General features: G+C 35.4%; 1 protein-coding gene across 2 annotated transcripts; it reads left to right on the forward strand.

Annotated features, from left to right (window-relative positions):
* The first annotated feature begins 10,493 nt into the window (after positions 1 to 10,493).
* On the forward strand, positions 10,494 to 14,821 carry LOC113719264 (cyclin-D1-1). Of its 2 annotated transcripts, none has more exons than XM_072072853.1 (6): positions 10,494 to 10,934; positions 11,313 to 11,399; positions 12,507 to 12,605; positions 12,729 to 12,933; positions 13,116 to 13,246; positions 13,475 to 14,821. In XM_072072853.1, exons 1-6 carry the CDS (start codon positions 10,677 to 10,679, stop codon positions 13,709 to 13,711), a joined length of 1,017 nt encoding a protein of 338 aa, XP_071928954.1. In that variant the 5' UTR covers positions 10,494 to 10,676; the 3' UTR covers positions 13,712 to 14,821. The 2 variants fall into 2 exon arrangements, with proteins under 2 accessions (XP_071928954.1, XP_027100237.1); XM_027244436.2 differs by having other exon boundaries at positions 10,496 to 10,934; positions 12,729 to 12,930.
* The last annotated feature ends 392 nt before the right edge of the window (positions 14,822 to 15,213 follow it).

Raw genomic sequence — 15,213 nt, forward strand, 5'->3', positions numbered from 1 at the left:
AAGTTATTTTACAAGCTCTTGCTAAATTTGAAATTCACCTGACTAAAAATATCAAATGTTTGCAATTACACTTTGAGAAGTACTTACATGTGTTTTCGTAAGTTTGTCCTCTTATTTGGGAGATGATTGGGTTATATAGTAAAATGAGAGGAACTGTAAATAAGAGACTGAATCTAAAATCTCCTACTTTAAAAAGAGGAGAGAAGAAAAAAAAAAAAGTTTGCCCGCTTACCCCCAAAGATGTTTGTGATTCCTGCAGCATTTCAAGCTAACTTTTCCGATAATCTACTTATGTATTTTACTAGAAGCTATATGCAATGTTTGCAATGTAAATGTAGCTGAGAAATGCAGTACAAGAACTAAAGTTAAATGATTAGCCGGTGATGACACTGCTCATTCTACAAAGAACAAATTAGCAATGCCAAGTAACTAGCGACTTTTGAAGTAGAAGAAATATGAGAAAAAGTTATGAACATGGACAAGCCGCTTTGTCATTTTATTATGCGAAACAGGCTGTGCATTTAGGCGTTAAATGGGACAATCAGCACCACGATTACAAGAACGGGATGAAAGCGAATTGTTGATGGCTTTATGCAATTTTCATGCATTTCTTAGTGGACTTGGACCAAACTATGTGGAAAATGTTGGACGATACGAGTAATCTACAATTGTTTTCGGTCCTGACATGAGTTCTTGATTCTAATTGGATGGTATACCATATTTGGATATTTTGCTGATTTCCAAATTCATATGCTTGGACTGTACACAGTTTCTTTATCCATTTGTCACAGATCGGCTCAATTTAAAATCAGAGTTCCAATTGATTGCCACATGGTGATGAATTGAAGTTTGAAGTATTCACAGTAGTTTAAGATCTTAAAGTGAAATTAATCCCATCAATTTAGTTAATCGCCTTTTTTTTTTTTATAGGAACGCTAAAAAGTGAGGAGGAGGGGGAAATTTATACTTTCTTGACCAATTCTTCCAGAGCAAATTGTCAAAAGAAAATGATGTTGGCATTGACTCTTGTGTGATTCTGATTTCCTCCCAATTAATGTCTGTACCGACTGAAAAACCATGGCTCAATATTTCAATCCAGCGAACCTTGTGCTGGTGCTGGTAAAGGTTGCCCGAAAAGACTAATAATCTTTTTTTGTGAAACTATATGTATTGTTCTGAGCCAATTTCCTACCCACCAAAAAAAAAGAAAAAAAAATTAGATATTGAGATTTAATGCCACGGGGTTGAAGGGAAATTATCATATTCTTCTCGAAATTGAGTGTAAATAATTCTAACCAATGGTTCATGGATTGGGCTTTGGGCGTAAAGATGTAGACTTGGATGTGTCTGCTCCACCTCGCCGACCTAATTCAAAAGGTGATAAATGGGGCCCTAATGGTTATCTGAAGGATCTTATTCTAGACTCTACATAACGTCTAATACATCAGAATCCAAGGTAAAATCTCCCTAAACTGGCTGAGAACAAAAACATATTTTATTATAATCCATGCCCCTGTGCATGTCATATATTTTATGCATGAGCCTATGTTGATTTCATCTTGTCGAATTATACATCATGCATGTAGATCTGCAGTTAAATATTATATTCGACTTTATCTTAAGATCAGGAGCAAAATGAAAAGTTTCTTAAAAGCACTAGGGGGATGAGCAATTAATAACCCCTTTGGATTGCTACTTTTTGAAAATTTTGTAAAACAAAAAAAAAAAAAAAAATACTGTAACGATTTAATGTATATGAATTTTTTATAAAAAAAAAAAAGGGTGATTGAAAAATGTATATATTCACGAAAACTTTAAAAGTTTTCCTTAGACAATAGCAATCAAAATAAGGGCTAGATTAGTAAAGATGTACATTTCAAAGGTATTCTTTCATATTTTAAAACTTTGGGAGGCAATTTCTAATTATAACATCGAAAAATTTTTAAAACTCTTGAAGGAACGTTGAAGGATTTGTAAAATTTTGGAGGGCAGAATCTACTTTTTAATACGAAAACGGTGAAATTTTTGACTACTTTGAGGGACTATAAATGAATTCTGAAAAGAAATCTTGAGTTGCAGCCCCACGAAATTTTCTAGTGTACTACTTTCCCTCCTTAAGTGGCAAATGACACGAGGTTTGAACCGCAAAGCTTAGTGGTCACAAAAAAGGAATTAAAATTTAGTCCTTCTTTGTGCTGTAGATCAGATGTTCGAATTCTAACTTTTTTGAAAAAAAATCCAAATGAGGTGCTAAAACACCTCTTTAATCTAGTCATACTTGCTAGCCCTTTATACGGTTTCTTTAAAACTCCTGCTTCTTGTAAAATATGATAAATTAGGTTATATAAATATTATCATTGTGAGACAAAAAAAAAAAGAAAAGAAAGACACAAGAGGTTTGAAAGCAAAGAAAACAGTGCAGAAAATGACGTTCCACTTTGCATCAATTCGAGTGATAAATAGACATGCAATGTGACAAGCAATGGAATGGCCCTTGAATCTTGTCTGCGAGCACAAGAAACATAAAATTGGGGGTTGTGAAAGCATCCAGACACACATAACTAAAACCTTTACACGTATGAAATTATTTATGTATGTCACACACATATCCGGCAGCACATCCCCATACCTCATCCTCAGGACGAGGACGGGGAATTTTGCTGTTACTCACAGTTACCGGATGTTGACTCATTATGAGTATTTTTTTCATGACACTGCATCCCAAAAATACAATTTGCCACCTAAATATACATATGATAGTGGTTTTTAGCTTGTTTTATATGTATATGCATATGCATATGCGTGTGTGTGTTTGTGGATTGTTGTCAAATTCTTATCGCAAATACGATTCTATATGGGAAGAGGGAAATAGTAAAGTCACAAATAAAAAGCTCGGAACTTTTATCAATTTAAAACTTAACGAAAATGAAGATATTAAACTAAGGAAGCAAATGACAACTTAGAACTTTCTAACCAGCTAAAACAAAAAAAAAAGAAGAGGAAATTAACTTGAACAAGAAGGACTTCAACCGATCGAGAAGAACTGCAAGGAAACTCCAAACCGACTTGAAGAAGTATTCTGCCAACAACATGCAAACACGGGATGTGCCAAACTTCAAAGAAAGGCTCACATACAGCTCTCTGCAATCAAAACAACAGTTGGACACATAAATCATTTGATAGCTTAATTCACTCTGGTTTTTATTTGTTAACAGATTAATTAGGAAACCCGCAACAATATTGCACTCCTAATACACATCAAATTTTTATTATTCAGTTGAGGTGTGGTAGGGGTGATACAAGGCATAATTTGATTTCTTGATCGTTTAATTTTGGATTAAAATATATATATATATAGATGGAAATATTAATAATCCACTCAAGTATATATGGGAATATATTATGTTGAATGCATGTCATGAAGTAATAACTTTAGAGGATGTGGTCTCGGACAAGAGGGACATGCCAACTACCTGCAATACTCAACATTGGTCCATTGATCTATGTACTACACCCTTTACCATTTTGTTTTCTCCAATAATAGAATCATGGTAGTCTCAAACGTGGCGTTCCCTTTGATACCAGTGTCAGAGGAAGGAGAGGACCATATATATATATACACACAAGTATGTTTGTCACTTCCGTTCCAGGATATTTTTACTTCAAATCTTCTACTGGGATTACTCAATCGTATTCGTTTATTCAAGAAAACTAGCCATTTTTGTTAGATATATATATATGTATATATAATATAGAATACAGTGAGCATCTAGAAAAAAGGATACAAGGGAAAAAAAAGTTATAAATTTAGAAGGGGAAGGACAATGAGAAAGGGAAAAAAAAAAAACAAAAGGATACAGTGAGCAACTAGAATTCAGTCTTTTTACCAAGGCAAAGAAAAAAAAATTAATGGTTTATGCTCATTACGTGCATCTCAAAACTTCTTGTCCTAGGGGATAAATACTGTTAAGTAGACGAAAAAAAAAAAGATTGAATAAGATGAAGAGAGTTATCTTAGAGAGACTTATGTACGTACTTTTTATTCTTGGTTTCCAGGTTGGGGATCCACCTAGCTGTGCGAGGCGTAGGCCTGTCAACTGGTAGGGTCTAGACCCGGATCCGGACCGGATCCGTGAAATTATTGCGGGTATGGGTAGGGATTTAATTCCGTTTCCCGGATCCGGATTCGGATCCGTTTTGTCAAACAAAAAACGGGTCGGATACGGAATATAGTATTCCGACCCGTATTAGATCCGGATCCGGATATAAATGAATTAATAATTTAAAAAATATATATTTATTAATATAATTTGATTAGGGTGATGTATTTGAGTAAAGTCAATTTGATTTCTTTTCTTATTTGGTTTTTTCTTTGCATTAGTTAGAAATTAGTTTACAAATATATTTTTTTCTCATTTTTATTAAAAATTATAAATTTTGCTAAATTTGTTCGGGTAGACCCGACCCGAATCCGGGACCCGCCAGATCCGGATCCGGAACATAGAATAAAAGACCCGTCGATAAACGGGTCGGATCCGAATCCGGTATAATAATTCGGGTCCGGATCCGGAATAATGAATTCCGGCCCGTTGACAGCCCTAGCGAAGCGGCTGATAAATGATGTCTTGGTTGTATTTACGACTGGGATGCCTAAACATATGGTAAATACCTGCATTTGTAGGTTACTGTTATTCCAAAACAGTAGTATAAGCGCAAAAAGCCTTCAAGGTTCAAAGGCGGCTGAACGTTTTGGCGCAAGAAAAGTAGCATTTGAGGCGCAGCTAGTGGGTACTGTTCGCATAATAGCTTTCATTTGCAGAAGTCAGGATAGGGGGAAAAAATTTGAAATTCCACACATGCATCCCTTTCTCTCTCTCTCTCTCTTTTTTGTTGGGTTGAAAATGTTGTAATAGTAATTTTTTTTTTTTTGTAATTGAAGTTTAGATAAATTTAGTTCTGGTCATTACTGTGGATCAGGGCGTACCTCCAGGATCATTGATCGCTTGCAAGAGTTCTTACAGATTATCTACCAATATAATCTTCACATTTACAGTGCAATTCGTACATAAGAGCTTTTGTAAAAAAATGATCAATCTTTATCAATTGAATCAGCTTGTGTTTGCAGTACTTGATAACTTAATGATGTACACAATTAATTGACATGAAACATAATTAAATGGTAGGCTTTAAGAAGAGTTGACCCGATGATCAAAGAAGATGAATTTTAACAATTATTCAATTTAATCATTTAATTGAAAGACAATGCCGAAGTATATATACTACCTGACACTGTCCCACCTGAAATTAAAGGGCATTTTATATCATTCACCGACATATATATATACACACGCACCAAGAATCAAGAGATCTGTTAGCGGTAAATCACTTTTCTTACAAAAGAGATCTGCACCCAAAAATCACAAGCTTTGACGTGTACAATGATGTACTCTTTTCGTCCCATTTTGATAGGGTTGTTTTCGTTTTTCATTCATTTCAAATTATAATCCATTTTCAATTGAAGAATGTAGATAATTTGGAACTTCTCTAAAACACTCTTACTTAATAAAAGTTGTTAATGAGTATAACCTAACTTATTTAATGTAAAGCTAATTAGGCATACGTCATTTAATGTAAGAATATTTTAGGAAGATAGTAAAGTAAATTTATTTTTTCAACTAAATTATTTACTTTTCTTAAACTGTGTAAAAAGAATTTAAATCTATCAAAGTGAGACGGATGAAGGATGAAGTAGTAGTATTTTTACCATAAATACTTATCCCATGTTCTTTCAACTAGCCTAGCTTTGTTGGTGGGAAGGGCACCATGTCATAGGATGCTCAATGTTCAAGAGCTATGGAAGCAACTGCTGCACGGCCGCACTAGTTGCACACTCATGTAAAGATTGAAAGATGGATCTCCATCCACAGCGGTCGGTGGACATTGCTGGCAATTACAGGATCATGATTAGTCCCAATTATCCTCTATCGTTGCCCTAAAATGATTTGGTTCCAGATCGTCTAGTAATCATCAGAATGAATAGACAGACCAAGATAATTTATTATTTATCCGGTGATTCAAATATTTTTTCTTGATATATCAAATCATTTTGTTTATAAAGGTTATACGAGTCCACAAGGGAAATGGCAAAGCAAAGATGTTGCTATTGCACTTTGTATCAATTTCAAAAAAGCTATAATTACTGTTATTCCACCATTTAATTACAACTTTTTTTTTTTTTGAGAGAGTTCAAAATGTTAAATCATGTCCACGCTCCTCCAAAAGCTAAAAAGTTTCCAGGTACTTGCCTCAATTCACAAATCATATGACTTTGCCGTTTTGTCTGATGTAAAGCGAGAATGATGGAGCAACTCAAGCAAGTAGCCATCCTTTTGTCACTACTGCTACTGCACTAACTTCCTTTATGTGATTTTCCAATGTAGTTCTCAGAACTTTATCCTTGTTCTGTCTCTCTCTTAACTAACACACACACAAATTAAAAAAACCCAAAAAATGTTGTTGAAACAAATAATTATGTATTACGTAGTATACTTGAAAATATATAATTTTATGGAGAATTCTATGATCCCTTTAGAAAATCACACACACACAAATTAAAAAACCCAAAAGAATTTGTTGAAAAATATAATTATGTATTACGTAGTATACTTGAAAATATAATTTTTTGAAGAATTCTATGATCCCTTTAGAAAATCAATTTTTTAATGTATAATTCTCAGGATTGATAGTGATATAATTTTAAATGATTAAAATTTTTACTATTTAAGGGTCAAAAACACTTACTTCATCACTCAATGATCATTTAAAACTCGAAAGTATGATATCCAAAGGGACTATAAATTTTTTTCTTATGTAATCTTTTCAAGAAGATTTGGGGTTATGGGGTAAAATCAAGGTAAAAGTTAAATTATATGCCTTTTTTGACGAGGACAGTGGGCCATCCGTAAATTCAGCGTGACCGAAGTGGGCAGGCGAGCCCCCACCCGCCATGGCATAGGTCAATAAATACATAAATAAATGATAGATACAAGTGTTAGGATGATTCATAGTGTCATACTTTTGCTTCTATTTTTTCTACTTTTGTAGTTTTTAGTGGAAAAAAAAAGGTTTTTTAATTTTCAACCAATATATCCATCAGCTTCTCAAAAATTTTAAAAGGACATTAAGTTAGTTTACAAAGTCTCTCTCAGATTATCTCTTGCTATTGATCCATTTGGTGTTTTTTAAGTTTCTACAGCAAATTTGATCAAATAATGACCTTGAAAGATATACGCAAAAAGAAAAAAGCTAAAAGAAACTAAATTCTCCCACAAAAATCCAAAGAATGATATAGTATTACTGTAGCTCGGTAAAAGAAATAACAACAAAGAAAAAAGTTTGTGCCCACGCCCCTGCTCCCAGCTCTCCACCCCGCCCCCCCCCCCCCTCCCCCAACAAAAAAGAAAAAGATTTTTTTTTTGACTAATTAAGAGCTTGCAATTATGCATCATGCATGTGCTATAAATACGTGTCATTGGTTAGGCGAACCTGACTTCATTTTGTACTTTATTGATTATTATAGCAAAAATTATGCTGCCTGTTATACATATATATATTATCACGTGACAAGAGTGTTGAGGAAATTTTCGGGAATCATTTGATTACGAAGTAACTGAGAAAGGTATATATAAATACACAGTCTTTGACCAACTACTGGTTTTTTGGGGCAGTTTATTTCCAGATCCATAGATTTCCCGAAGTTGATTAATTTGGACGAGGGTACACCTTAGCTTAACGGGACAAATTATGGGGCATCTGCCCCCGGGGAATCTCTATGTCTAGCCACCGTTCCAAGGTATGATAACATTAGCACAATAATTTACCACAGACATTTTTGTGTTTAGACTGTCAAGTGTGTCTGGATTGGCATTATTTGCAAAAATAAATAATTTATTTGTATTATAAATACATTTTCAATCACTTTTATTTTTTTAATAATTTTTTATCTCATATATATATATTGTATAATAAAAAATTTTACAGTAATTATTTGAAATAATATTTCAACTAATCTCCTACCTAAAAAAAAGTTTTTTCTTTATAATTTTTGAATTTTTTTCTGATAGGTGAGTGGTAGGATTTAAGAATCGGAGAGGGGGAAAGGAGAATCAATCCAATATCTCTAAATCTTGGAGTTTTAACATCTTAATTTTGATCACTAGATCAAAATCTCCTCCGTTAAAATATAAAAAATAAGTTAATGAAGTCAAAATTTTAGATATTGCATACTTAACCGCACGCAAATAAATGACTTTTATTACATAAGTAGTCGACTATTCGTGTTGAAATGTGACTGGTTTTTCATGATTTTGTTTCGTCACATGGCTTTGTAGGAGAGCTGGAAACACCATACTAGTTACTACCCGGTAATCGGGTTTCTTTTCCTCTTTTGTTTGGTTGTGTAATTGTGATTATTACGATGAACGGGCTAAACTTTGACTAATTTTTCCTTGACGCAGACATTCTTAGCAGAACAGTTTGCTATGCATCCCAACAAACATATATAGATATACATACTAGTATATGTTTTCCATTTTTGAAGAAAAAAAGGTCATTTAATTTAAGTTAATATGAACTAATAACTACAATACCGTTGGATTACGTTTTGAAATTATATTCAGGTGTTGAATAAATAGGAAGAAAAAAAAAAGTAAAAGGATGTTTTCTTCGTACACAAAAATAAAGAAAAAGAAGACCGTCTCTAGAGACTAGTAGACATCTCATCAGAGTGAACACTTGCCAAAAACGCCAAATTGAAAAATTGAAGCCACGAATGTCATCATTAGTAGAGTGGAGACTATAATCCGCGTAGTTCTGCAGTATCAAAAGGTTAGAAAATAGTGAGTAACAGCACATGCATACCGTCATCTTGGCGAAGTACGGCATCAAATATATGATTAAGCCTTCTTTCTTAGGCGGAGCGGAGCCACATATATATTTGAAAATTGTATAGTATACTTGTAATTTTGCACTATTTTCATTTGTACACTAGACATTTTCTTTTGTTTACGAGGGAACGTGTAGCACTACTTGAAAGTGCGCATTGGATTAACAGCATCCCGGATAATAACTCGCACACGACGGGGTAAGACACGTTAGACAAATTCTGTGCAATTTGCCATTTCCTTTCGGATTGTAAAATCACTTATTTACCCTCCCTGTCGCTATAATTTTATAAACCTCCTCGCATTTGATTCCTTTTGAATTTACAAAGGTCACACGAATTTATTTTTTAATTTTTTAGGTTCCTATCTTTAATTTATGGAATTCTGTCCTCTACGCAAGAACACTTACATGGAGATAATAAATTCAATCTTAAACACAAACATGATCTTCATTTCACATTTAGAGCAATGTAATAATCTAAATATACAGGGCATACAATAAGCCCAATTGGAGATCAACTCTTTACAAATCTACGAGTTGAGGATTGTTACCCCTACAACCATTTGATCCTTATTCCGCGTAAATACAAATATGCTGCTGCATTCTTGTGCAATGTGGACTGAGTGGGACGATTTCCAAATCTGTCGACTATAGTTGAGATTTTCCATCACCTTGAAAGTCATAGCTGAATGCAATGATATGATAACAGTGGATTTAAGTAGAAGATAAAGAAAATTCATTTATAACTCAGGATTGTAGAAAACTTTTGGAATATATTCATGATGCCTAGTACCTACTATGTAAAAAAAGACAATATGAAGTGCCCCAGGGACATAGCATTTGGATTCAGGCAAAATGTTGCGCAAACACAGGTGTAATTATTCCGCTGCTCTCTTTTTCGTTTTCACGATCTTCATTATTGAGAACATCCTGCATTATAGCTTCGTTAACCAGTTGCCTTAGTAAGTTATAAATAAGGCCCCTAATTAATTGTACAAAAATAACTCTGTGCCCTTTTTAGGTTAGCTCAATGGACATTAATTTGCTTAAAGTACGGGAGATTTTGCATTTACTTCATCAAATCCTCTTCAATCATCACATACGATATTTTGTTGCAAACTTGAAATATCCCTGCCCGAAGAATGTGTAAAAAAAAAAAAAGAAATTCATGGAAACTGTAAAATTTTCTTGCCAAAAAATAGCAATTCAAACAACGCTTTGATTTCACGTTTCGTCTCCTTGTTCTCAATCTCATATCTTAATTACATCACACATTTCATTAGTCTTCTCCGAACAAAAATTGACTCTAAGATTGAACACTTAAAAGATTCATGTCCATTTCAGAATATATTTACTGCTAAAATTTGATCAAGACTATTTATTAGTCAATCAATTCTCATTTGACTTCTTTCATAGATGTATTTTTGGTCCAGATATTTTGAGATATGCGCAAACCGAAAAAAAAAAAAAAAGAATCTCAAAATATAAAATTAAGAATAAGGAAAATAGGAGACACAAATTGTATGTCACCTATTTATATCCACAGACAAGAGGCAGACAACCAGCAAACACGAAAAACCTAACCCTCTCAACATCAAACTCCCATTCTCTCCATCGCAGGCGTCGTCAACCCTCCGGCGACAACTCCGACCAATCTCCGGCGACAAACCCGTCCGACCTTTGAATCATCAAAATGAATAGCAAAGAATGAGGAGCAATCGGGGACGATCATCATGTCGGTCTCCTACTCAGACTGCTTTTCCGACCTACTGTGCGGCGAGGACTCCAGCACCATATTCTCCGGCGATGACCTGCCGGAATGCTCGTCGGAGATTGAGTCTCAGCATCCCCCGGAGGACTTGGAGGAATCGATCATCGGACTCATTGAACACGAGAAACAATACGTTCCGGGCATCGATTATCTAGAAAGCTTTCAATCACAATCCCTCGACGCCTCCGCTAGAGCAGATTCCATTGCATGGATTCTCAAGGTATAGATAAACATAGCACTAACATGTTCACGTGCATAGGAGGCCATGAACGATGAAAGTACTAGGAAAGATGATATTTAGCTATTTTTTACAAGTATAATAGCAGCAGATTTCATCTTTATTTATCTCTTAAAATGCATCAAGTGAAAGGTGGATCAATGTGTGTTAATTAGATCAGTGATTTACTGCAAAAAAAAAAAAAGGATTCATTTTTAGTTGGTTATGAAGTTGGCGGCAATAGAAGGGGGCGACGCGGGAAAAAATGGCTGGGATTGGCGGTGGCGCCAATATTGGATTCCTATACTTGGCGGAGTTTTCGCTTCCGGAGTTTTGATTTGATTGATGTATGAATTTGTTTTATCCGATGTCTTGATGCAGGTACAACGTTATTATGGTTTTCAGCCATTGACGGCGTATCTCTCCGTCAACTACTTTGATCGAGTTCTTTATTCACGTCGCTTGCCGGTAACACTCATGCTCCCGTAGAAAACAGTCATTATTTACTTCTGAATGAAAATTATTTCTTCTTAGTAGTATATATTATTTTTTTATTCTGGGAAGCATTACCTGCTCAGGAATATTAGTTTATAGTATTAAAAATTTTTGTCGACTTTTCAAACATGATGAAAAGGACTTTACTACTAGCATCGAGTCGAGTTAACTGCAAAAGTTTATGTACTTATGAGACAGTAAAGTAAATTCCATTATAAACATTATTGTTGTATATTCTGTCCTACTTTGTCTTATTTTCGTAGTAATAAAAAGGTACTAATAATACCGAGTCACGTACTTTTCCCTCTACCGATTGCAAAGTACAAACTATTGTCGTCATTGTTTTGGTGCTTTCGTTGTTAATCTCCGTCTACTTGGGAGTATATACCTAGGGAAGATACAGCTGTCTTCTACAGTTACGTCAAATTAATCAGCGGTATACAGTTCCAACTGTATGTATGGTCGTAGGATATTTGGACGTCGTATATTCAGATCTCCTTTTGATTTCACGGTATTTATTATTATCAATACAAATATCCTATTTTTACCTCAGGGAACAATACATAATTTACTCTTGACTTTAATGTAAACATGACACACTCGTGCATCTGTTTTTCTCCCTTTGTTTTCTTTTTTTATGTCATTTCTAAGAATTTTGTGGAAAAATAATCATTAGATAACTTGCGTGGTTTCAACTCAAATGATAGGTACAAGGTACTTAATACCTAATTCCCTAGCATTGTTTATCTATTACGTGTGTTGATAATGCAAGAAAGTGAGTGTGTGTAAATAAAATGTAAGCAAATCAGTGTGTATAAATAAAGTGTAATTTTTTACCTTGGTAAAACACACTCATCATCATATCTGCTCCTAAATTCTAAAGTTCATTTAAATGAAGGTTCCTTTGTCTTTTCTAACTAGGAATATCCGTACTAATCTCTAAGCAATATCTTACTATATATTTTTATCAAAATTCCTTTTGCTTTATCGTGCAATACTTTTTACGTAATTTCATACTAATATATCTTTTTTCTCCTTTTTGTTTTTTTTGGGTTGGGGGGGGGGGGGGCACGAATTCAGCAAACAAAAGGGTGGCCACTACAATTATTGTCTGTTGCTTGCTTGTCATTAGCTGCAAAGATGGAGGAACCTCTTGTTCCGCCTCTTTTAGATCTTCAGGTAATCCGGTTAAAACCCCATTATAAAATTTATAATCATCCATTTTTTCCCCTGCAAAACCTATATAACTTGTTAAGGAGGAGTAATGTGCCACGGATTAATCATTGCTGGTTTAATGTATAGGTTGAAGGAGCAAAATACATATTTGAACCGAGGACAATCGGTAGAATGGAGTTTCTTGTGCTGAATACATTGGATTGGAGGCTTCGATCTATCACGCCATTTAGCTTTCTGAGCTTCTTCGCTCATAAAGTCGATCCAACGGGGACCTATGCTGGTTTCCTTATTTCGAGGGCCAACGATATTATTCTGTCCCACATACAAGGTAGTAGTACTATCGTACATGTACATCCCGCTTTCATCTGGCGTGCAACACGCTTTCTTATGTGAGCATGCATGCGTCTATCTATGCATGCATGTGGAATTGTAGATAGATGGATACACGTAAACATGATTTTAAAAAAAATGAAATTGGTTTAATTCGTCCTCTTTGCATAATCACCATGTCAGATGCTAGCTTTCTGGAGTACCGGCCATCATGCATTGCTGCTGTAGCGATCCTTAGTGCAGCCAGAGACCTCCCAATTTTCTCTTTTCTTAGTCCTGAATATGCTGAATCATGGTGTGATGGACTCCACAGAGTAAGGAATATTATGCATAATACTTTTGTCAAATCATTTAACTAAGCTGCACTTGATGCGGAGGAACAATGATTTGATGAAATTTAATTGGAATCAACCTTTTCCAAATGATTTAACACACAATGTTGACGTTTTCTCGATAGCCATAGCTCTAGCTGGCGTTTTTCGACCATTTGATCAAAAGGAAATGTTTTTTGTCAACTTGGATTTGGGATCCACTTTTTGCAGGAGAAAATAATCAGCTGCTACGGCGTAGTGCAGCAAATAATTATCGATAATAGGCCAAGGAAGAGCCCGAAATTTTTACCCCAGCTTCGAGTCATGTCTCGGATGAGTCTAGCATCCACCGAATCATCATCAACATCATCAAACTCATCTTCTTCATCATCATCATTATCATCCTGTAAAAGGCGAAGATTAGAAAATTACTTATGGACAGATGATGACAAAGGAAGCTCCGAGTGAGAGGGCGGGGGGGGGGGGTGGAAATCTGGTGGTCCAACTCGTCTAGAAGCCTCGATGTTTTTTGGAGGGTTTTGAGAAAACAAGAATTGACAAGTATGATGTAGATTAATGCTAGTATACATGTATGTATGAGTGCTTGGAGAATTTTTTTTTGTTTGGGGGTGAGCGGGGGGACGGTGGGCAGCTGCAGTCATTAATGGCTTTGCAGATTCCCAAGGGAAAGGGATTTTGGTACATAGTATTATTATTATCCAGGAATGAGTGAGAAAAGGGGGGGGGGGGGATCACATTCATTGTTTAATAGTAGCAGTGGAGTCATGGGAGTGATGGAGTGCGGAGTGAATGGCTATTGAATTCAAAGGCTGCATTGATTAGTGAATGAAAGGGTGGAGATGGTGGGACCTTTTGGTGAAAAGAAGGGGCAGAAAAAATCAATGGAGTTGGCTAATTTATGGGATTGAACTTTGAAGTTTGAGCTCTAGATGTGTTACAAGTCAAGCTCCTCACCTAGGCCTTCATCATTTTGCTATTTTTCTCCTCCAACTTCTACCCAATACCACCCCCACATGCTTGCGGCAATGACAAGGAGACGGGCGAACACAAATTGGGAGGGGGATAAATAATTAAATAAAGATGGTGGCTCAGCCGTAAGAGGTCTTCATACTTGGGACTGCTTTCTTTTGAGTTCTTGAGAGTGATGTGTACAGACGCTCGTAGTTGTTAACTATGGCGGGCTCTACACGTGTGCATGTGTGCTTTTTTGGCGGGAAATTGCCTTTTTTTTTTTTCTCAAGTCCTAACCATAGACTGGACATTTCTTTTTGTGTGCCCTTGACACGTGTGATGGACACACGTGTCTATTCTTTTTCACTTTAAACTTTATTTTTTTCTTTTTTGGGGTTGTTTGATTGAAGGGATGAAATTAAACTTAAAAAGTCCCTTCTTCTTTTGATGGCCTAAATTTGGGCTAATTATAGACAAAAAAAAAAAAAAAAAGGGTCTTTGGGGCCTTTTCTTTTCCAGAGCGTGCTGTCAGTGCTGCTGTATTTGGATTCTTGAATCAAGCAAGCATAATAATAAGATGAAAGTAGTAGTGCTAATTTTGTAGCAGTCCGAATTTATTTGCAAAATTTTCTCCTCTCTTAAGTACTTTCTTCATTCATATCTGCTGATAGATATCTCTTCCTCTGTCACTTGACACGCACTCACATGCTTGATTTGCCATGCACGTGAATGACAATGAAGACTTTGTAGCTTTGCCATTTGTTTTATTACTACTACCATCAATGATCAATCAGCCGAGAGAACTTAAAAATAAGTGCAACTATGGAATTTTATGAAGCACAGCTATTATTTACTCATTAGAGCCTCAACGCAGCGCTACCCACACAGCATAACATAACATAACATACGCTGGTTGGTCCCTTCTCGTGACTGACCGACCCATCTCTACTCTGTTTCTTTCATCTCCCTCAGATTTCAGACAAAACTTCTCAACTGTT

The sequence above is a fragment of the Coffea arabica genome, chromosome 11e (assembly GCF_036785885.1).
Source record: "Coffea arabica cultivar ET-39 chromosome 11e, Coffea Arabica ET-39 HiFi, whole genome shotgun sequence".
Taxonomy (NCBI): domain Eukaryota; kingdom Viridiplantae; phylum Streptophyta; class Magnoliopsida; order Gentianales; family Rubiaceae; genus Coffea; species Coffea arabica.

What these genes read in the sequence shown, in the direction of transcription:
- LOC113719264 (XM_072072853.1), top strand. Translation starts at nt 10,677, where the DNA reads ATGTCGGTCTCCTACTCAGACTGCTTTTCCGACCTACTGTGCGGCGAG. An exon ending in CCATTGCATGGATTCTCAAG is followed by an intron (nt 10,935 to 11,312) that starts GTATAGATAAAC and finishes GTCTTGATGCAG; the next exon opens with GTACAACGTTATTATGGTTT. An exon ending in TCTGTCCCACATACAAGGTA is followed by an intron (nt 12,934 to 13,115) that starts GTAGTACTATCG and finishes TCACCATGTCAG; the next exon opens with ATGCTAGCTTTCTGGAGTAC.